The sequence below is a fragment of the Pongo pygmaeus genome, chromosome 11 (genome assembly GCF_028885625.2).
Source record: "Pongo pygmaeus isolate AG05252 chromosome 11, NHGRI_mPonPyg2-v2.0_pri, whole genome shotgun sequence".
Taxonomy (NCBI): Eukaryota; Metazoa; Chordata; class Mammalia; order Primates; family Hominidae; genus Pongo; species Pongo pygmaeus.
The window spans coordinates 23,925,166-23,948,127 of record NC_072384.2 but is presented as its reverse complement, the minus strand read 5'-3'; the positions used below and the strand labels follow the sequence as shown (position 1 = coordinate 23,948,127).

The 22,962-nt window shown below is 50.1% G+C and overlaps 1 protein-coding gene across 2 annotated transcripts in view; it reads right to left on the bottom strand.

Annotated features, from left to right (window-relative positions):
- Positions 1 to 6,591: 6,591 nt before the first annotated feature.
- Positions 6,592 to 22,962, bottom strand: part of TFCP2L1 (transcription factor CP2 like 1) — a 71,023-nt gene continuing 54,652 nt past the window's right edge. For both annotated transcript variants that reach the window (XM_054478736.2, XM_054478737.2), the window contains 3 exons: positions 21,975 to 22,117; positions 15,545 to 15,596; positions 6,592 to 14,347 (listed from right to left, as the gene is read on the bottom strand). In XM_054478736.2, coding sequence (XP_054334711.1) covers positions 14,301 to 14,347; positions 15,545 to 15,596; positions 21,975 to 22,117 — 242 coding nt within the window. In that variant the 3' untranslated portion in view covers positions 6,592 to 14,300. The remainder of the gene's footprint in view (positions 14,348 to 15,544; positions 15,597 to 21,974; positions 22,118 to 22,962) is intronic.

Here is a 22,962-nt window from a genome sequence, read left to right as displayed (position 1 = left end):
AGAAGAAAAAGGAAAAAGAAAAGAGAAAAAAGGAGAAAAGGAAAAAACAAGTATAAATAAAAAGAAAAATGTGGCCAGGCGCAGTGGCTCACACCTGTAATCTCAGCACTTTGGGAGGCCGAGGTGGATGGATCACCTGAGGTCAGGCATTCACAACCATCTTGGCCAATATGACGAAACCCCGTCTCTACTAAAAATACAAAAATTAGCTGGACATGGTGGCAGGCGCCTGTAATCCCAGCTACTTGGGAGGCTGAGGCAGGAGAATTGCTTGAGACGGAGGTTGCAGTGAGCCGAGATGGTGCCACTGCACTCCAGCCTGGGCGACAGAGTGAGACTCTGTCTCAAAAAAGAAAAGAAAAGAAAAATGCGATCAAGGAGGTGGTTATAATTTGGGACTTATATACCATGTTAATAGGGGAAGAGGGAAGAGAAGGACCATTTCACTCTTAGGAAAGATAAATGGCCCCTAGGAGAACAGATGGCAGCTAGGACAGTTTTGCGACTGTGTCTGTTCTGGTGATTTCTTGTCCTGGTGCCAGTGCTGACTTCTTGAATTCTCGTCTTTGGTGATAGGAGTCCATCTCTCTGGTTTTGAAACTTCCAGGGAAAGGATTTCTGGCAGGTGAATTCTTTTGGGAGCCTCTGCTTTTAGGCAGATTAAGAGGAATTAAAAAAAAAAGCAAACAGAAAACCCTCTTCAGTGTGGTACATCCTGGATCCCTTCAGACAAGGCACAGGCAGTACCTGGCTGGGGGAGCCCCTCACAGGCCTCCTCCTGCCGGCCCACTCCACATCCCTGTGCCCATGTTTGTCCTCTCCCCAATCCCTACTGCCCCATCTGAACTCACTGTCCTCTGTCCCCCTTCTCTGTGTGCTAAGGTGACACGTCACCACATGGCAGCTTGCCCCCTGCCGGCACACGCTCCCTTCACCGCTGCTTTCAGGTCCCAGTCCCTCGCTTGCCCAGCACCTCTTGCTATCTCTTACTCATTCAACAAACACTCCTAGCAGGCTTCTCCCCGCCAGGCCCTGGGCTGGATTCCAGAGTGGCAGCGATCAGGCAGACCAAACTCTGTCTCTAGGAGCTCCTCCCAGTGGGAGAGGTGGACAGACAGACGGACAGTTACAGCCTAGGCACAGGAGCCCATGGGAGCTCAGAGGAAGAGCCCAGATGAAGAGTAAGGCCCAGCAAGTTCTGTGACCTGTTGGTGCCAGGAAAGAGCTGGGCCTGCCCCTGATACTCAAAAAGCACATGTGAACAAAGGGAATGGAGGGAGGGGAGGAGAAAGAAGGGATGACAGGAGGAAGGGAGGGAAGTTGGTCGATTTTCCTCCATCCACCTTTCTCCTCTCTGGACTAGTGTTTGGGGCCAGCCCCTCCCCCACTCCAATGTCAACCTCTGGGCTTATCAGATATTTCAATAGCTGCTCTGGCCTGATAAGCCCTCTCCAGATAACCCCTTTCTCTTGTAATTGAGTTTAAATATTGATCCACCCAATCAAGGCAGGTTAATATTCAACCCAACCTAGCTCTGGAAGCCTCCTGGCCACCAGATTCTTCCCTGGGCGAGGCAACCTGGGGCTGAGCAGGGCTGGAGCAAGCAGGGCGTGCAGTCTTCCCCCAAAGCATGTTTATCAGAGGGTTTGGGAATGGGGGGCAGGAGGGGACTGTCTAGACCTGGCTCTGCCCCTGGCGGGTCCAAGGAACACGGTCCAAGCCAAGCCTAAGGGTCTGCGCTTCCTGGCTGGAGGACCAGGGGAAAGCCAGCTTTGTTCCAGCAGAGGCTCAGATGGGAGAACCTGCCCAGACACCCTTCCCTTGAGGATTCTGCTTTGCACCTTAGAGTGTCCTCAGGCTGCCAGGATCCTCCAGAGCCATATGGCTGATTTCCTCCTCTCACCCACAGGAGTGATTCCCTTAGGCTCCTCAGGGTTTGGTCCTCATGAGTCAGCCTCCCAGGGCCTATCCTGTCTGACACACTTCAGGTGGAATCTTCAGCCTGCCCGGTAGAGGCCCAAACAGTGCATGCACCTGCTTCCCACTGGTGACTTTCATGGGTCTTCCATGTGGACAGCCCCAGTCAGCGATGTGGGAGCTGCCACAGACCAGGACTTCCAGAAGCAGGAGAAGTGCTGAGTGCGGGCTACTCCCCTGACCCAGAGCAGAGAGTGGGGTCGAGAGCCAGTGGCATCCACACCTGTACCCAGGAGGCCCCTCTGGTTCCGTGTGTGTGTGTGTGTGTGTGTGTGTGTGTGTGTGTGTGTTGGGGGTTGGGAGGGTCATCAACAGGTTTCACTACTCAAATCATCTTCCCCTACAGGGAGGCGCAGAGGATCCCATAGCTACCAGCCAGCTGTCAGGCTCTGGGTCACCTTTGTGTCAGCGGACCCTAACATTCTGCAGTCCCCCTCTGTCCCACCCCACCCGAGTGAGTCACTATCCCTCTTGGAGGTTCCTCCCCAGAAAGAGAGGGCAGGCGCCTCCAGGCCAGCAGCAACAGCCCCCCGGGGAACCTGTTACGAATGCACATTCTCAGACCCACACCCCACCACTGAATGGCAGACTGGGGGCGGGGAACCCCCGCAGTGCAGTGCAGGTGGCTTTCCCGCCCTCCTGAAGATTCCGATGCACTGGGACACCACCCTGCCACTACAAGCCATGAATAAAAGCCTCCTGCCTCTCACCGCTTTACTACGTGCCGGGGCCATTCCAAGCTCTTGAAGTAAATTCAGCTCATTTACTCGTTATAATCGTCCTGCGAGGCAGGCACGATTATTAGCCCTCGTGGACTAATTTTACGGATGAGGCAAGCAAAACAGAAAAGTTAGGCGCCTTGGGCGAGGTCAAACAGCCAGAGGCTGAATGAGAAGCTAGGCAGTTCTCCGCTACATCAGGGGCTCCCGAAGTGTGGTCCCTGGACAAACGGTGTTAGCATCACCTGGGGACTTCTTAGAAATACAAATTCCCAGGCCCCCGATCAGACCCACTGAGCCCGAAGCTCTTTGCGAGGGCCCAGCCATGTTTAGAACAAGCCCTCCAGTTTGAGAACCACAGTGCTGCACGCCGCTGCCTGAAGAGACATCCCGGGAAATAGCCGGAAAGCCTCACGCCCGCATCATGGCTGGGGAGGTGGTTTGCTGGAAATAGACCACTTTGCAGTGCGGCTGCCGGCTCCTGCCCACCGGGAGGCCGAGGACCGTGACCCGAGCCGCACCTGCGCTAAGGCCTGCCGAGCTCTCGCAGTTTGATGGAAAGGAAGAGGCCTTTGCTGCGGGCCCATGCTGCTCTGGGCCTCGGCTGCTGCGAGGTGCTGCCGAGTTCACACCATCCCGCTCTTGTGTCCTGGCTCACCTCTAGTTTCTCTGCTGGGGCAGAGGCTGTGCAGGCGGATGGGGCAGCCAGCAGCCATACCAGAAGGAAAGGCGGTGGTACAGGGGAACTCTTGGGCCCTGAGCTTGCCAGGCTCCCTAGTTCCACTCTGAGCTCTTGAACCCAATCCCGCTGCTATTGACTGAATGCTTGAATTCCCTCCCCGGCTTCCGATGTTGAAGCCTAACCTCCAAGGTGATGGTACATGCAGGTGGGGCCTTTGGGAGGTATGAGGCCATGAGGGTGGAGCCCGCATGAATGGGGTTAGTGCCCTTGTAAAAGAGGCCCTAGGGAGCTTGTTTGCCCCTTCCTAGGAGGCAGGCCCTCTCCAGCCTCTGGATCTGCCAGCGCCTTGACCTTGGACACCTCACCTTCAGAACGGACAGAAATACCTTTCTGTTGTTTATAAGCCACCTAGTTTACTTATGGCATTCTGTTATAGCAGCTCACATGGCCTAAGACAGCCATCACGTACCCTCTCAGCCTAAGGACCTGCCACGCTGTTTCCTACTGCACTTAGAACACAGACCGAACCCTCCTGCTCTCATATGGTCTGCAAGGCCCTGTGTCAGGAGAGTCAAAGCATAGGGCACAGCCCACCAGGCCAGAAGGTCAGCTCCACAGGTCAAGATCTGCATTCCTCAAGAAAAAATGACATGGAATAGTTCAAGTATTGTTTTGTGAAACTCACTAATATGCACGTGTGTACTGGGAACACTGAAAACTCTGTGGATCATTCCCTTATCTGGCCCGATCCCCTCCTCCTCTGACCTCCCCTGGCATCATCCTCCTTCAGCAACAATGCCCTTCTTCAGGATCCTGGAACACCCAGCCGTTTCCCAGCTCAGAGGCCCTGCCAGTGCTGTTCCACATTTCCCCAGGAGCCTCGTCCTGTGCCCGGCCTTTTGCTCCCTGTCTCGTGTACATGGTCTCATTTCAGCCCCACGAACTTGCAAGGCAGGTGGTATTCCTATTTCACAGATGAGACTAGGAATCAGGGGAGGTTAAGTAGCCTGCTCAAAATCATACGTACCCAGGAATCCAACCTAAGGCCTGAAGGCCCTCCCACTGTGCATACCCTCTGCTCCTCTCACAGGGACGTGCAGGCAACTTGAGAGGAGAGGTGAGCTTTACCAGTGCGGGGTGGGAGGAGCGCCATCCGTGGGGCTTGGAAGCCTGGGGAGAACACGGGCAGCAGGCATGAAGGAGCCACAGCTCTGGGCGCCATGGGCACACATGATCAGAATGGACGCTGGAGACAGAAGAGCTTGGGAAAGTTGTCGTCAGGGTAGCAAGGTTTCAGAGCAGGATAGGGGGCTGAGAGGGAGGGCTGTGGGTGGCTCATGGGCTACAGCCCTGGTCCTGGTAAGAGATAAGAGACTGGGATGGCAGTGCTGCAAACGTGCTGACCAGCATTCAGCCAGCCCACCCACTGATCAAACTTCAAACACCTGAGGCCTCCAGTTACAATGGCTGCTATTAAAAAACAAAGACAAAAAAAAAAAAAAAAAACCCCAGGAAAATAATAGGTGTTGGCAAGGAGTAATTGGAACCTTTGTGCACTGTTGGAGGGAATGTAAAATGGTGCAGCCCCTGTGGAAAATAGGATGGTGGTTCCTCAAAAAATTAAACATGGAATTGACCCAGCAATCCCACTTTTGAGCATTACCCAAAAGAACTGAAAGCAGGGACATGAAGAGCTGTCTGGTCACACTCATGTGCATAGCAGCATCATTCACAATAGCTAAACATGGAAGCAACCAAAATGTCCATTGAAGGATGAGTGGATAAACAAAATGTGGGCTATCCATACAACAGTATTATTCAGCCTTAAAAAGGAAGGAGTCTGGCCGGGGGTGGTGGCTCACGCCTGTAATCCCAACACTTTGACAAGCCGAGGCAGGCAGATAACCTGAGGTCAGGACTTCGAGACCAGCCTGGCCAATATGGCAAAACACAATTTCTACTAAAAATACAAAAGTTAGCCGGGCATGGTGGCAGGCACCTGTAATCCCAGCTACTTGGGAGGCTTGAGGCGGGATAATCGTTTGAATCTGGGAGGTGGAGGTGGCAGTGAGCTGAGATCATGCCATCTCACTCCAGCCTGGGCAACAGAGCAAGACTGTCTCAAAAAAAAAAAAAAAAAAAAAGTAAATTCTGAGACGTGCTACAATATGGATGAACCTTGAGGACACCCCGGTCACAGGCCAAATACTATATGATTCCACTTTTATGATGTCCCTCATAGTCAGAAATGACAAAAGCAGTTGCTAGGGGCTGGGACAAGGGTGATATGGTTTGGATGTGTCCCTTCCAAGTCTCAAGTTGAAATGTGACCTCCAATGTAGTAGGCAGGCCTCGTAGGAGGTGTTTGGGTCACGGGGGCAAATCCCTCATGAATGGCTTAGTGGTGTCCTCATAATGAGTGAGTCCTCTCTGGGTTCACACGAGATCTGATTAAAAGAGCCTAGCGCCTTCTCCCTCTTTCTTGTTCCCTCTCTCACCCTGTGACATGCTGGAGTTTCTCCTTCACCTTCCGCCACGACTGTAAGCTTCCTGAGGCCCTTACCAGAAGCAGATGCTGAGGCCGTGTACAGCCTGCAGAAGCATGAGCCAAATCTCTTTATAAATTACCCAGTATCAGGTATTCCTTGTAGCAATGCAAATGGACTAACACTGGGGGACGGGAAGTTAGTGTTTAATGGATACAAAGGTTCGGTTTTGCAAGATGAAAAGAACTCTGGGCTGGGCGTGGTGGCTCACACCTGTAATCTCAGCATTTATAGGCATCAGCCACCGTGCTTGAGGTGGGCAGACTGCTTGAGGCCAAGAGTTCAATACCAGCCTGGGCAACACGGTGAAACCCCGTCTCTACAAAATACAAACAAATTAGCTGGGTATGGTGGCATGCGCCTGTAGTTCCAGCTACTTGGGAGGTTGAGGTAGGAGAATCACCTGAGCCTGGGGAGGTCGAGGCTGCAGTGAGCAGAGATCATGCCACTGCACTCCAGCCTAGGTGACAGAATAAGACCCTGTCTCAACAAAAAATTAAGAATTCTGGAGATGGATGGTGTGATGGTTGCACAACAATGTGAGTGTACTTAATACCGCTGACATGTACAATTCAAATAGCGAAGATGGTAAATTTTATGTTTTGTATATTTTACCAGAATCTAACAAACAAAAAAGCAAAACAACTCAAGGCCTGAGCCACAGAGGTTTCTTACAAACGTGAGTTTTATTTGCATTCTAACCCAAGCACAGATCCCACATACAGACTTCTCGTCCGCACAATGGTACAGTAACAAGTGCAAAATATGCTTTATTTCAGGTACAAAAACATGGCAGTAGGACAACTTCGAGCTCAACGCCCACCTCCCCAGGACCTCTCACACCCACCTGACCCATCCAAGGGCCATGCCACCCCAACAGATACTCCCACCACCTTTAGAAAAGAGTCACCCAATCTGGAGAAAGGTGCGGAGGTTACATCTTTAGAAAGAAATCACTTTAAATACACGAACATTAGAGGACACAGTAACCGTGCTTCCACCCAGCACGGGGAGGCTGCAGGGAGGCACCCCAAACAGTCCCCTTCTCTTCTGTGGTTAACCAAGCAAGCCCCACAAAGCTTTTCCCAGCAGAGCACACCCAGCCAGCAATGAGGCCTCAAGACAGAGCAAGCACTGTGACAAAAGAACTCGTCCCACCTATCTGAGAGCATGAGATCTGCAAGTGGGATCCGGACTGGACACCAGGAAGCTCAACCTGGCTCGGGCCATCAGTAGCTGTGGGACCCTGGCCCCCATCTAACCTCCCCGTTGACTTCCTGAAAACTGGGCTAGTGGGGGCCTCCCCATCGCTTTAGGGAGGATCAAGTGAGAAGCTGAGCAAACATGCAGAACACAAAGCCTAGCCTGTTAGCCCCAGCTGCTACCACTACTGTTACTCACGGAGAAAGGGACTGCAGTGGCTGCTGTCTGCCCCTGGAGTGAAGACACCAGGGGTGCACAGAGGCTAGACAAGCCACAGGGGGCTGGATGGCCCACAGCTGGACCTCGGACCCATCTCCCGTGGGACTCCTTCCATTTGAGGCTGTCCATCCTCCAATGGCAGATACAGAATTCTCAGGCCCAGGATACCCTTATGGAGGGCCAGGGGCTGCCCCTCAAAACCACCAAGCTGAGGCCACTGTAAGCGGTCCCCTTTGTAGCAAGAAGAGCAGCTGGACACATGGGAAGAGGCATGCAGGCTCCAGAGAAGCCAAGAGGTCCGCAGTCCCCAAGGTACTAGGTGGAGGTGAGATCAGGCTGCCCCTCCCAGGACAAGAGTGTGAGCCGGCCAGGAGGCCACTGCTGCACACCACTGCTCAAAGGCCTCCACGCATCAACCCTGAGGGGCCTGGCCAGGGGATGCAGGCCAAAGGCCCAGCGGGTCTCCAGGAACAGGAAGCGGCAAGAAGGAAAGCAAACGGCTCTGCATTCGCACCACGAGGCGGGGCGGACTCTGCAGGAGCCAGCTGAAGCACCAGAACCTTCCAAGGGGGGCTCGCCAGCCACACAGGACACGAGATGCGTGACAGGCAGGGTTAATGCAGAAACTGCTCATCTGAGTGCTTCCCCTGCTTCCAAGCTCAAACCAAGTCATTTCATTCTTTTAAAAAAGCCCTTACTGTCTGAGACTTTCTTTAAATAATCCAACGGGGATGGAGGTAATGGAGGTCTGGCTCAGTAGTCAGCAGACTTTTTCTGTAACGGGCTAGATGGTAAATATTTTGGGCTTTCAGAGCCAAGAGGCAAAATCAATATTATGTTGGCATAAGAGCAAACAAATTTCCACAATTTTTAAATTGATAAAATCCAAAATACAATAATTGAGTACATATTTTTGGTAAATACATGTCTACTAATAATAAGAATTTTTTTTTTTTTTTGATGGGGGAGAAAACACTTAATTGGGTTCAAAGATAATATTCCCTATCATAAATCCGTGGCATAAACAGCCAGTGGGCCGGGTGGGCCCACTGTGTGCTGGCTGACAACGGCAGTCACACACCGGTAAGTGCTGATACAGGATGATGAGGGGTGCGGAGCTGAGGATATTGTTCTCTTTGATGAAGTCCCGAAAACTTTCCCTGGCCTCTGCTGCCCACCTCAGGGCTCCTCAGGACGAAGGGCATGAGGACAGGTTCCCACTCTGGCCCTTTGCTGGGGGACATGGTTTGGTTGCCCCATCGCCAGGCTGGCCAGCTGGGGCCCAAGCAGTGACCGCCCTTCCCCACCTCATCCCATCAGCTGCCCTGCACAGAGCAGAAAACCCATGCCTCAGAGCTACTTCCTAGGGACACTGCCTCTAGAAGGCCGTAAAGTGGCAGAGCCAGGGATGGCAGGTGCAGCCCTGGCCACTAGCGCAGCAGTTGCCCTCGGATCTGTTAGCTGTGACCCATAGATTGGGGGAGGGAGGAAAGCCAGGAGGAGCTTTTGCAGAAAGGTCTGGAAGCTAAGTGGGGGTTTCAGGAGCTCTCAGGGTGCCCCTGGGCAGGTCCCAAGAAGGAGGCCTGGGGTGCCTGACCAGCACCTCACTGGCCCTCAAGCCCTGTCCCTAAGGGGCAATGGGAAGGAGGTGGCAATCAGAAGAGGGTACAAACATTTCCTACTTGCAACCCTGGACTGGTAACATGACACAGAGCATGCAACCCGAGGACAAGTGCCTGTGTGAAGCCAGTCGTGTGGGAGACCCACTCTAGAGACCTTGCCCTGTTCTTGGGGGCCTCGCCCAGTGCCACTTACACTGTCTAGAAGAGCTAAGGCCACCAGCTTCATCCACTCTCCAGGAGGTCACACAAGATCAAAAGAGAATCATCAAGCTACCGAGGGAGTCTGTTTTCCCCAAATGCGAAGGGAACAGCAGTCATCTCCACACCTTGCCAAGCTGAGGCTGCTTCTGGCTGTGCTCATGGCAAATTCATGAGCGAGGGAAGGAACCCAGGTACACACGTAAACACGCACATGTGCACCAATGATACAGACTGTGCCCACACTGTGTCTGGTCCCTGGCTGGCAAGGAATATCTAGGGGCCCCCATAAGTTTGCGGAGGAAGTAGTCAGCCCAGTTAGGAGCTAGGGCTGATTCCCAAAGACACGATGGACACAGTCTGATCCATGTCAAGAAGCATGCAGCCTTGCACTGCAGGAGCACTGGTGGCACTGTGTACAACCAGGATGGGCACACATAAAGGTCTCCTGCCTGTTGTGCAATTTTCAAAGATTTTTTATTTTCAAAAAGACAGAGATGGAGTCTCACTACGATGCCCAGGCTGGTCTCGAACTCTTGGTGTCAAGTGATTCTCCCACCTCGGCCTCCCAAAATGCTAGGATTAGAGGCATGTGCCACCATGTCCAGCTTTTTGTACGATTTTGATGGAGGGAAAAATGGGAAAACCCCTCAGATTCATTTCATGGCAGGTTGGTGCCATCTGCAGAGATCACCAAGCCTGTATTTGTAAGAGGAGGAGATAGAGACCCAGAGAGGCAAAGAGACTCATACTGAGCAAGGGTCTGGGATCTAGGACCCTGACTCTTGGTTCCCTGTTCCTCCTCCTACACCCCAGGCAGTGCCAACATCTAATCCCCCACCCCCACCCAATCATCCACTGTTTTCCCACTCCCTCTGAGCGCCTAGGGACTTTCTCCCTCTGCTCCACTGACAACAGCCTAAGAGGCTTTTCCGTTTATTTCATCGACTTGTTAATGATTTTCAGATCTTCAGTTACTCAGGCCAGCCCCTGAAGCAACGCTGGACTTGGAAACTTGTGACCCTGGCTGGCTCCAGTCCACTGCTGGTAAAGCCTTCTCTAGGTTAATAGCTCTGTGTAAGGGGCTCTGGGCTGTCTGGGCAAGAGGTCACTAGGGCAACAACTGACCTTTGCTTAGGACCCCAAGTCAAAGCCTTATGTCCCTCCTCCAGCAAACCTATTATTCCTCCATTCAACAGCCTCTGTCCCTTCATCCGGAAGGGACAACCTGGTAAATAGGAAAGGGTTTATCTTAACCTTGCAAACAGATACCCCGCAAAAACCGTGATGACCTAAGAGTAAGGAACTCAGCTTTGGGCTTCCAGTTCAAGATGGTGGCCTGAGCATATGTGTCTGTCTTATTTCCCTCTGGGGTTCACTGTAAAAAGAAGCTGCAGTTCAGAAGCCACAGGTTGGTGGGAGTGCCCTGGGAAGAGCTGTCCTGCTCAACAGGCCAGCACCTCTGGACTCACAGGAAAGACCCTGGACAGATGTGGGAAGGGCTATGGCTTTTCTGTATGTCAATCAAATGAAAAATAAAACCTGGAGCTTTAGCTCATCTGACCCCTGTGGAAGGGATGAGTTGCTAAGTTAGGCAGCTGAGATATTTTGGTACCAAATTACCATGCGTACTTTTTTTGGTATTTATTATTTTCTATTCTTTCATAAGCTATAAGCTTTAACTATAACCACGAGAAGGTAAGAAGAGCAGATGCCAGGGGCATGCCAGAAAAATGGAAGACTCTACTAATAGCACACTTAAGGTAACAGACTTTTATTACATCTTCTTTTGGAACTTAGAAGAAAATATTAGCCTCCCACACTTTTGAGAATTAAAATTTAGCCCACCATCATTTGGCCTTGGTAGTGACATCACTTGGGTACAGTGATGACAGACAGCCTGAGGGGCTGGACCTCAGAAGACTAAAGGTCTAGTCCTGGTCCTTCCACTAATGGGCTGTGTGATCCTGAGCACATTATTCCACTTCTAGGTGATTCAGTTTCCTCATGACTCATAATAGGAAATCATTGGTCTCAACCTTCCTCCAAGGACTAGTGTGTGGAGCCAGAACATGCATCAAGAAAGACTGGGGAACATCGGAGAGAGAAAGGACTCGGTACCGTTGACTCAGGTAAAGAGGGAGACAGCAAGCAACAGAGTAGAAAGGCAGCGTAAAACTGGTGGAACCGAACAGACTAAGTGAAAAAAAAAAAAAAGGTAAGCTTCCTAACAACACCATGTCCCAGGAAAGAAGATCCAGTAAGAAGCAGAGGCCTTTAGCAAGGGTGCCAAAACAATTCCGTGGAGAAAGGATATTATTCTCAATAATCAGCAGTGGGACAAGTGGAGATCCACAAGCAAAAGAATGAAGCTGGACCCCTACTTCACATCATATACAAAAATATACTCGAAATGGATCAAAGACCATTGTGAGAACTAAAACTATACAAGTTCTTAGAAGAAAACACAGGTATTAATCTTCTTGACCTTGGATTAGGCAATGGTTTTCTACATATGGCACCAAAAGCACAAGTGACAATAGAAAAAAAATAGGTATCTTGGAAATCATCAAAATTAAAAAGTTTTGTGCCTCAAAGGACACCATCAAGAAAGTGAAAACAATCCACAGAATGGGAGAACGTTTTTACCAATCATATACCTGATAACAGACTGGCGTCTAGAATATACAAATAGCTCACCCAACTCAATAATAAAAAGAAGGCTCATCCCTGGTAGTCTAGTGGTTAGGAAAATAGAAAACAACAAAAAAAAAGACAACTCAGTTAAAAATAGGCAAAGGATCTGGATAGACCTTTCTCCGAAGAAGAAATATGCATGGCCCGTAAGCACACGAAAAGACACTCAACATCAGTAGCCATCAGGGAAATGCAAATCAAAACCATAAGATAGCACTTCATACTCATTAGGATGCTAAAAGCAAAAAGTCAGATAATAGCAAGTGTTGGCGAGGATGCAGAGAAATTGAAACCTGGATACATTGTTGGTGGGAATGTAAAATGGTACAGCTGCTGTAGAAAACAGTCTGGCAGTTTCTCAAAAAGTTAAAACACGGAGTTACCGTTAAGACCTAGCAATTCCACTCCTATGTATATTCCCAAAAGAAATGAAAACATATGTCCACACAAAATCTTGTAGAAATATGTTCATAGCAGCATCATTCAGAGTAGCCAAAAAGTAAAAACACACAAATGTCCATCAATTGATGAATCAATAAACAAATGTGCTCTAGCTACACAATGAAGTATTATTCAGCAATACAAAGGAATGAAGTACTGATATATCCTCAACTTGGATGGCCCTAGAAAACATTCAGTGGAAGAAGCCAGTCACAAAAGAGGTATCACATGATTCCAGATATATGAAATGTCCAGAGTAGGTCAATCTTACATAGAAAGTAGATTCATGGCTGCCTTGGACTGCAGGAGTTGGGAAAGTAGGGGAGTGACAAAGGGTATGGGGTTTCTACTGGAGGTGATGAAAATGTACCAACGTTGATTGTAATTCTGTGAATTGATGGTGGTCCTGTGAATAGAATTGGACACTAGCAATGGGTAAACTGAATGGCATGTGAAATGACATCTCAATAAAGCTGTTAGTTAACCCACTCCCTGCTTCTCCTCTAAAGAAGGAAGAGGAATCAGGAGCCTGTCCTCACTCTGTTCTGTAGGAATGCCATGTATTACCCAACATAATGACTAACAGAGCCCCTTTTATTCTGAAATGTCCTGGTTTATGTGATAAATTTATATCGCTACCCTATCACTATGTGCTACCACACAGGTGACTTTGCCCCTCTGAGCCTTGGTTTCCTCATCTATAAAACAAGTTCTACCCATTGTAGACCCTGTTTTATTCTGGTAATCCTTCAGTCTAGCACTTCATTCCACAGAAGCTCCATTTAGAAGCTATGACATCCCATTCAGGTGGTCAGAGGGTTCCCCATGAACCTAAATTAACAAAGAGCTGAAGCCCTGGGCCAGTAGAGATCACTGGATCCCAGGAACCAGAGGCAAGACAAAGACGAATTTCTGAGTCTACCACAGTTACCGACACTCAAATTTCCCGATAGTTAGGCCATTAAGAAAGATGATGCACCCATTCTGATGCAGCAAAATACCCTAAACATAGCCTCTACAAACAAACAAAGATAAAACATTTAAGTGAGGGGCACTCAGAGAAAATACACTGTTCCTGTGGCAAGTTTAGCAGCGGTTCACCAAGGTCTTCTCTAACTTTCTGTAAGTCCATCCAAGAGGGCCTGGTATTCTGATGACACCTAGGAATGGAATGCTCATTCCTAATCCTCCTTACCCATGATTGCCAGGAAATAAAATAGTCTTTTTCTATTACCACCCCCCTAACCTCCCCACGAAGGGCCTCAGAACTAATGTCTGTGAGAAAGGCTGTGCACATACATTGTGGCATCTACCACGCCAATGCGCCAGTGCGGAGACAGGAGCACATCTTTGGGTTCCGCAGCAGCAGATCCTTAGAAATAACGTAGAGAAGAAAGAGGTAGAAGGCACAGAATAGCCCCACTCCCATCAATTCATCCAAGAACAGGAAAGGCGGATGCTCACCAGGGTCACTGAGAAGGGAAGCAAACCTGAAACAGGAGAATGAGGGCAAACTGCTCCCATCAAGTCAGCAGTGCTGGCCATGCAGCCAATTCCCAGAGGAGGAGGTAAAGGTACCAGCTTCCAGGGTGAAGCAGAGCTTTCTCTGGAGGCAGGAGTGTGGTCAGAAGGGACCAATACAGGCGGCACCAAGATACCCAATCAGCTTCCAACTAAGGGATGAAGGGTTTCAGAGCAGACGTCTCCACTGTTTGCCCTTTGAGAATGTCGGGGTTGGACCAATAGAAAAGAACAAGGAACCATTCAAAATCTGGAGGCCAAGAGGAAGGGAGAAAGGAGCTACTGGCTTTCTGTACACCGTACTTGGTGTCCACAGGCTTCTGCTGGTTGGTGCTCTGTAGCTTTCACAGACTGGGTAGGGTCCCTCCTGGCCTCAGCTTGCCTGGTGAGGCCACAGCTTACAGTGGGGCAATTTCTACATCCATGGGGATCCACAGGGCTGGGAGCTGGAGATAGGTACGAGGCCCACTGCTGCTCAGAGTCCACATTTCAGGATGATGTGGTAGCCGTCATTGCTCTCAGCTGCAAGAGAGAAACACTGGGTGTATTTCACAGGAAAAAAGGTACAGTGCCACAGTATTGGGGAGTCCCCAAAGGCATGCTGTTAGGGTATCAGCAAAGACCACCAAAATAGGGCTGTATACAGCAAAGCGTGCTGGCAGAAGCAGGGATCTCACATGCCCTGACATCTGCCTCGTTTAGTGTCTTTTTGACAATAGGTCTTTCTACCATAGCCCTAGGCCCAAGGATGAAAACCTATGTTCCAAGGAGGATTTGGACAACTGTGGTTCTCAGGGATATTATGGCCCCCAAGCTCCTAAAGACAGTTGGTGGCAGCTGGGAGCGGTGGCTCACGCTTGTAATCCCAGCACTTTGGGAGGCCAAAGCGGGCGGATCATGAGGTCAGGAGATCAACGACCATCCTGGCTAACACGGTGAAACCCCATCTCTACTAAAAAATACAAACAAATTAGCTGGGCATGGTGGTGGGAGCCTGTAGTCCCAGCTACTCGGGAGGCTGAGGCAGGAGAATGGCGTGAACCCAGGAGGCGGAGCTGCAGTGAGCTGAGATCGCGCCACTGCACTCCAGCCTGGGTGACAGAGCGAGACTCCATCTCAAAAAAAAAAAAAAAAAAAAAAAAAAAAAAAAAGACACTCGGTGGCTAGATCCACGGGACAAGGTGGGAAGTGGCCTCATCATGGTCCAGGGTCTATGAGTCGGTCAGAGGGCTTTTGTTCTGACATATCCTATACATGCACCCCAGCCCTTAGGAAGGCCACAGCAGGTCTTTCTCTACCTTTTATGAGTAAATACATGTTCCTGGCCCACAGGCTCTTCCTCGGCAGAGCACAGGCACACTGTCAGGTGGGCCCCTCGTCCCCCATCCCGACCCACGCTGCCTGCAGACTCAGTGGCCGTATTCCAGGCTTGATCTTCCTGGAGGACCCCAGGAAACCCACAATGCATCTCGCTTCTACTCAACACTGAGTTCATAGAAAACAAGTTGCCTGGTCCAGGATTTCCCTTTCAGAAGTGACCCTGGGGGCCAATCTCACTAGTTCTGCCATTTCTAGGGCTAGCTTTCACAGAGAGTTTGTGCTTTCTTTTTCTCAAAGGCTTTTCCCAGGTCAGCACTCTCTAGAAGGGCCCATCCTGCAGGCAGGCCCCACCCTCTCACCTGCCCCCACAGCTACCCTAGGGGGAGGGGGATGCTTCACCTTTAATTGTGCTGAGGACAAAACAGGATTCATCTTGGAAATTCTGCACCATCTGAGAGACAAAGAGAGAACATGTTCCTTAAACCATGAGTTCATCATTTGGAAAGCCTCGGTGGCAGAGCCTAGCCACGTGCAGCTGCAGAAACACCACTGCCACGGTGCCCACACACACAGGAACACGGTAAACACCATTGCCACGGTGCCTACACACACAGGAACACAGTAAACACCACTGCCACGGTGCCTACACACACAGGAACGCGGTAAACACCACTGCCACGGTGCCTACACACACAGGAACGCGGTAAACACCACTGCCACGGTGCCTACACACACAGGAACGCGGTAAACACCACTGCCACGGTGCCTACACACACAGGAACGCGGTAAACACCACTGCCACGGTGCCTACACACACAGGAACGCGGTAAACACCACTGCCACGGTGCCTACACACACAGGAACGCGGTAAACACCACTGCCACGGTGCCTACACACACAGGAACGCGGTAAACACCACTGCCACGGGGCCTACACACACAGGAACGCGGTAAACACCACTGCCACGGGGCCTACACACACAGGAACGCGGTAAACACCACTGCCACGGGGCCTACACACACAGGAACGCGGTAAACACCACTGCCACGGGGCCTACACACACAGGAACGCGGTAAACACCACTGCCACGGGGCCTACACACACAGGAACGCGGTAAACACCACTGCCACGGTGCCTACACACACAGGAATGTGGTAAACACCACTGCCACGGGGCCTACACACACAGGAACGCAGTAAACACCACTGCCATGGTGCCTACGAATGCAGCAGGAACATGGTTCTGCTACAAAATTCACTGAAAAATAAGGACACAGAATTAAGGTGTGACATGATTGCAATTTAAGTACCAGAAATCTGAACATAACCTCAACCATCTAGTATGAACATGAAGGACGGAAAGAGGCCCAAACGGGAATCAAGATGTTACCATTTAATACTGGACCACTGATTTACGTTTGTCTGCACTATTTTTGCTTTTTCCTAGTTACTGATTCTTCCAGTCTCTATAACGGACACATTATAGGAATGTGTATGTGACTAATGGCAACAGACAAAAACAACTAAATAAAATGTTTTTAAAAATAGAAACCTTGGTACTTGGTAGGATCTGCACATCAGCGTCCTACAAAGACAAAATATAAAGGAGGGTTCCACTACCTGTGTCTATAAATGTGGCAGGAAACTAACGACTCTGCTTGGGAGCCTCCTCTCTGGAGTTCTAATTTTGATGAACTACCCAGTGCCCTTGGACAAGCCAACCTTTTTAACTCCCTGTCTCCGTGACCCTATCTGTAAAATGGGGCTGATTTAATGATAAAAATGTAACCAGAATGTAGAGCACCAGGAACTGGTGTCCACTACTGATGGGAATGTAAATCTCTCTAACGCTGTTCATGGGACCCAGTAAGAATGACCATGCATTTCCAACAAGGACATTTTCCTACATTCTCCTACAAGTCATGAGCCCTGGACAAACTCCTGCATCACAAAGACGGGCATGAGGCTGGTTAGCGCAGCACCGTCTGCAGTAATACAAAACTCCTACCAGCCCCGTCAATCAACAGCAGAAGCATGAACCACATGTGATAGAATCATGCTCCTCAGCAGTGCCAATGAGCACCAGCTGTATACTTCAACATGCATGACCTTCCAAACAAAATGTGAAAGAAATCACAGAAGAACACACTATGATTTCACTCATAGAAAGTTTTTAAATAGTAAAATTAATATATTGAGGAGGAACAAGGGAATGCTTAATAGAAAATTCATACTAGCCAGTTGGCTGTTATGAAATCAGTCCACAAAGGGGCTTCTAATATAACATTCTGGTAACCTGAGTGCAGGTACATGGGTACTTCAATGGTTCTTTAACTGTATAAGTAAGTTTTACAAATTCTTTCCATATTTATACTGCATTTCACAATTTACATTTAAAGAATATTTTAAAAATATATAAACAGGCCGGGCGCAGTGGCTCACGCCTGTAATCCCAGGACTTTGGGAGGCCAAGGCAGGCGATCACCTGAGGTCAGGAGTTCCAGACCAACCTGGCCAACATGGTGAAACCCCATCTCTACTAAAAATACAAAATTAGCCGGGCACGGTGGCAGGTGCCTGTAATCCCAGCTACCCTGGAGGCTAAGGCAGGAGAATCGCTTGAACGCAGGAGGCAGAGGTTGCAGTGAGCTGAGATCACATCACTGCACTTCAGCCTGGGCGACAGAGTGAGACTCTGCCTCCAAATAAAATAAAATAAAATAAAATATATAAACATACAATACACACACACACACACACACACTAGCTAACACAATAGCAAAACCGCTTTTCAAATTGAAAAAATGCCATCCACATTTTATGGCCTGCTCTGGATTACTACCTCGAATCTTGCAAATCCATCCACCTGTCGCCCCCGCCCCTCCCACAGGGCCTAATGATGCGTGAAGTACATTTATTCTATTCTGCTGGCCTGCTCCATCTAGCACTCTTGGCAGCCCAGCCACTTGGGCATGCGAAGCCCTACGCAGAGCCCACATGGGCTTAATCAGTAACTCTCTTGTTTAATGAAGTGCCCTTGCACCCCAGGGGCCGGCTCCGCGGCTGGCCAGGCTGCCTCCAGCACTCTGGGCAATTAAGAACCAAAGGTTTCCAATAGATTTGGGGTTAAGAGGCAAGGAGACTTTGGGGAATGAGAATCGCCTACTTAGGCGAGGTGGCATTTGGGTTCTGCTCTCTGCTTCACTTGCTTCACTGCCTACTCTTGAGCACACAGGGACAAGCTGAGGAAGGAACTGCCTTCAGGGACCCGTGATATTGCAAGCGTTCCCCACATTTTTGGCTTTTGTCTTCACAAAAGGAAATTCATTTTGGAATGCAAAGTGACAAGCCTTCGGTGACACTACAGCTGTCCACTGCTCACAGCACGTCCACCTTCCTGGCTATTCTAAAGTCAGCTCTCAGGTTAGGAACCTCAGGCTTCATTTACCTCCTCTGTAAAATAGGAGTTAAAAAAAAAATAGCTAGGCCGAGCACAGTGGCTCACACCTGTAATCCCAGCACCTTGGGAGGCCAAGGCAGGTGAACTGCTTGAGCCCAGGAGTTCAAGACCAGCCTGGGCAACATGGCAAAATGTTGTCTCTACAAAAAATTAAAAAAAAAAAAAAATTAGCCAGGCATGGTGGAACATGCCTGTGGTCCCAGCTACTCAGAAGGCTGAGGTAGGAGGATCCCCTGAGCCCAGGAGGTCGAGGCTGCAATAAGTCTAGCTGTGACTTGGCCACTGCACTCCAGCCTGAGTTACAGAGTGAAACCGTGTCTCAAAAAAAAAAAAAAAAAAAGCTCGATTAGATTTGAATGTAATAATATAAACGTAATTCTTAACTGGTGAACTGGTGACAAAAATAGCAAGTTGCAGATAAATGTATGGCTGCATGTTTGCTGCATGTTTTAATTTTCTTTATTTTTATTTTTTTGAGATGGAGCCTCACTCTGTTGCCCAGGCTGGAGTGCAGTGGTACAATCTCAGCTCACTGAAACCTCTGCCTCCAGGGTTCAAGCAATTCTCCTGGCTCAGCCTCCCGAATAGCTGGGATTACAGGCACCCACCATGCCTGACTAATTTTTGTGTTTTTAGTAGAGACAGGGTTTCGTCATGTTGGCCAGGCGGGTCTCGAACTCCTGACCTCAGGTGATCCGCCTGCCTCAGCGTCCCAAAGTGCTGGGATTACAGACATGAGCCACCGTGCCCGGCCTGCATGTTTTAAAAACCCACACCTACATACACTAGGGCACACACAGAGACAAGAGCACAAAAAATTGCCTTGCAGAATCACATCAAACTTAACAGAAACTATTCCAGGAGAAAAGAATGGGGGAGGTAAGGGTTTTTCACATTTACCTTCTGCTGTTCTATGTTGCTTAACTTCTTATACTAATTACAAATTACTTTTTAATGTAAAAGACAGGGAAAATCCACCTTGCTGGCCTCCAGGACTGAGAGAAGTGCTCGTGAACATTCAAGGGCTCTGGCAGTTTAATGACAAGTGGCAAGAGGATTATTACTAGTAACGTCAACCTGTGAAATACACAAACCCTGAAAAGCCTGACATTTTTATACATCCCCAAAACTAAAAAGATCTCTCCACCACTAGCTCCCCCAAATAACAAGTGCCCTGCAGAATCACAGTCAATGACACCACCCACCACTTGTTTAGTGTCTCCTGGCACCTGCCACTGTTCTCCCACCTTATCTGTACTACAGTCTGTTTGACAGGTATATGCATCCCTTTTTGCAGATGTGGAAACTGTGGCACAGAGAGGTTCAGTAAATTTCCCCCAAAGTCATTCAGCAACTAGGAGGTAGTTTCGGGTGGGGACACCAGTCCAATTCCAAAGCCTGCCATTTTCTCTACTTTTCCCAGCCACTGTTTCTGTACTCAGTGTCACCAGGTCAGGAACACCTCTTGGCAGCATCACCAGCAAAGGCAAGGACCAGGGATGGGAAGAAACAAATCGGAGTCTTAATCCACAAATACTGGCCTTGTGTCCTACCACTCCTTTGTTGGTCCAGGGTCAGGTGGGGCTCTATAATCCTCTCTACAGAGGCCTTCAGAATTCCCAGAAGTGCTTGGGGTCTGCTGGGGGCTGAACTGGGGACATACGATCCCATCCCGTTCCCACCAGCACAGTCCTATGTTTTTGTTTGTTTGTTTTGTTTTGTTTTTGAGATGGAGTTTCGCTTTTGTTGCCCAGGCTGGAGGGCAATGGCATGATCTCAGCTCACTGCAACCTCCGACTCCCAGGTTCAAGCAATTCTCCTGCCTCAGCCTCCCAAGTAGCTGGGATTACAGGCATGCACCACCATGCCCGGCTAATTTTATATTTTCAGTAGAGACGGGGTTTCTCCATGTTGGCCAGGCTGTCTCAAACTCCTGACCTCAGGTGATCCGCCCACCTCGGCCTCCCAAAGTGCTGGGATTACAGGTGTGAGCCACCGTGCCCAGCCACAGCTCTATGTTTAAAGACCTCACTTCAGCTGGTGCGGGGGCTCATGCCTGTAATCCCAGCACTTTGGAAGGCCAAGGTGGGTGGATCACTTGAGCCCAGGAGTTTGAGACCAGCCTGGGCAACATGGCAAAACCCTGTCTCTACAAAAAATTAGGCAGGCGTGGTGGTGAGTGCCTCTAGTCCCAGCTACTTAGGAGCCTGAGGTGGGAGGATGGCCTGAGCCTGGGAGGTGGAGGTTGCAGTAAGCTGAGATCACACCAGCCTGAGTGATAGAGCAAGACCTTGTCTCACAACAACAACAACAACAGAAACAACAACAACAACAAAAGGCTGGGCATGGTGGCTCACACCTGTAATCTCAGCACTTTGGGAGGCTGAGGCAAGAGGATCGCTTGAGCCCAAGAGTTCAAGACCAGCCTGGGCAATGCAGCGAGACCCTATCTCAATTTTTTTAAATATAAAAATTTTAAAATAAATAAATAAAGGCTTCACTTCAGCAGGGGCTGGGTACCTTGCAGGCTCAGAGCTTGGGCCCTGCAGCTCCAGTCCCTGGGTTCCCACCATAGCTCCACCCCTTACCCACTGTTCAACCTGGGGCAATTACTCAGCCTCTGTGCCTCAGTCCCGCATCTGTGAAATGGGATAATAATAACACCCACATCATATACAGGCAGGCAAGATTAAATAAGTCGCTATGCATACGCTTAAAACAAGTACACACTCCTGTTATTAGGTGGAAGGGGTCCAGGATAGAACAAACTTAAAAGCCTCTGTTCTACATCGTGCAAAGAATGCCTAACCCTTCAGCAGGCATATTCAACACCTCCTTCTTAGCCATGAGGGGGGTCAGATCCCTGGAGACCACAGTACCTGAGCCCTCTGCCAGTAGCTGCTTGTGCTCTACACTGCCCTGTGCCACCCGGGAAGGCTGTGGCACCTTCACCACTTGGCAGAGGCCTCTGTTCTCCTCTCCCACAAGCCACAGCCTCGCCAACACCTGCCCCGGAGTCCATTTCACCTCTCCCTGGGGCCCATCGCCCACCCTGGGGGAACGCCCCTCTCCTGACCTCCACAGCCCTGACTATAAGCACCTTGGGCCAGAGTGGAGTCTGTCCTCCTGGCTCCCACAGGGCACCCAGCCCAGGAGGGGTAAGGAGTGCCTACTTGGCATGGCAGCCATTCGGGCCCAGATGGGGCCTCAGCACTCTCCATCGCAGCCCTAGACAGTCACAGCTGCAGGTGGTGTGCAGATGAACCTGTCTGTCACTCCCAAACCCAAGTGTGTTTCTGGGGCAGGGGTTCTGATGCTCCTCCCGTGCCCCAGAGCCCGTTGTCGGGGCAGGCCGGGCAGCAGCCCTCACCTCGTTGCTCACCACCACATGGATGCCCGTGGGGCCCTGCCGGTAGACTCGGTGGATGTGCTGGGGGGAGATGCTGTACAGGTTGGCGATCTTCTCAATCAGCTCCAAGGTGGTCAGCTCTTCCAGGAAGATGGCGTGGTACACTGGGGGAAGGAGGAGCAAGTGCTGCTTTCCAAGTGGCCATTCTGTCAGCGTGAGACTGCCTATGCCCTCCCACCTGCCCTGAGAAAGCAGTAAGTCCTTTGTCAAAATGCCACGCCTAGGGCGGCAGGGCAGGACCACACTGCCACTCTTTTTGTTTTGTTTTGTTTTGCGATGGAGTCTCGCTCTGTCACCCAAGCTGGAGTGCACTGGCGTGATCTCAGCTCACTGCAACCTCCATCTCCTGGGTTCAAGTGATTCTCCTGCCTCAGCCTTCCCAGTAGCTGGGATTACAGGTGTGCACCACCACACCTGGCTAATTTTTGTATTTTTAGTAGAAATGGGGTTTCACCATGTTGCCCAGGCTGGTCTCGAACTCCTGACCTCAGGTGATCTGCTCGCCTCAGCCTCCCAAAGTGCTGGGATTACAGGGATGAGCCACTGCACCCAGCCAGGCTGCCACTCTTGATTCCTCTCGGTCTCTCTTGGGGTGCTTATGTGAAATGCAGAGATCCCTAGACCCATCCCCAGCCCAGTGACACCCAGCTGGGCTGAAGGGAGTATCAGGCAATTCTGACAGGCAGCCAGATGTGAACCCACGTCAGAAGGAAGGAACAAATTCTGTCCCTTTTCAGCTCTTTTTGCTGTTTAAAAGGTTCTTGGATAGCTGGAGGGCACTGAGTGAAAGTTAAAAGGAACTATTACTTGACAACAGAAAGGAGAAGGCCTGGTCTTTCCCCTCCCCGCAACACAAACCATACTCAGCCTCAACACAGTAACCCTAAGGAGAGAAGAGGGCACCAGGAGGGTACCATGGTGTCAGCAAGTGGGAAGAAAACAGTGACAC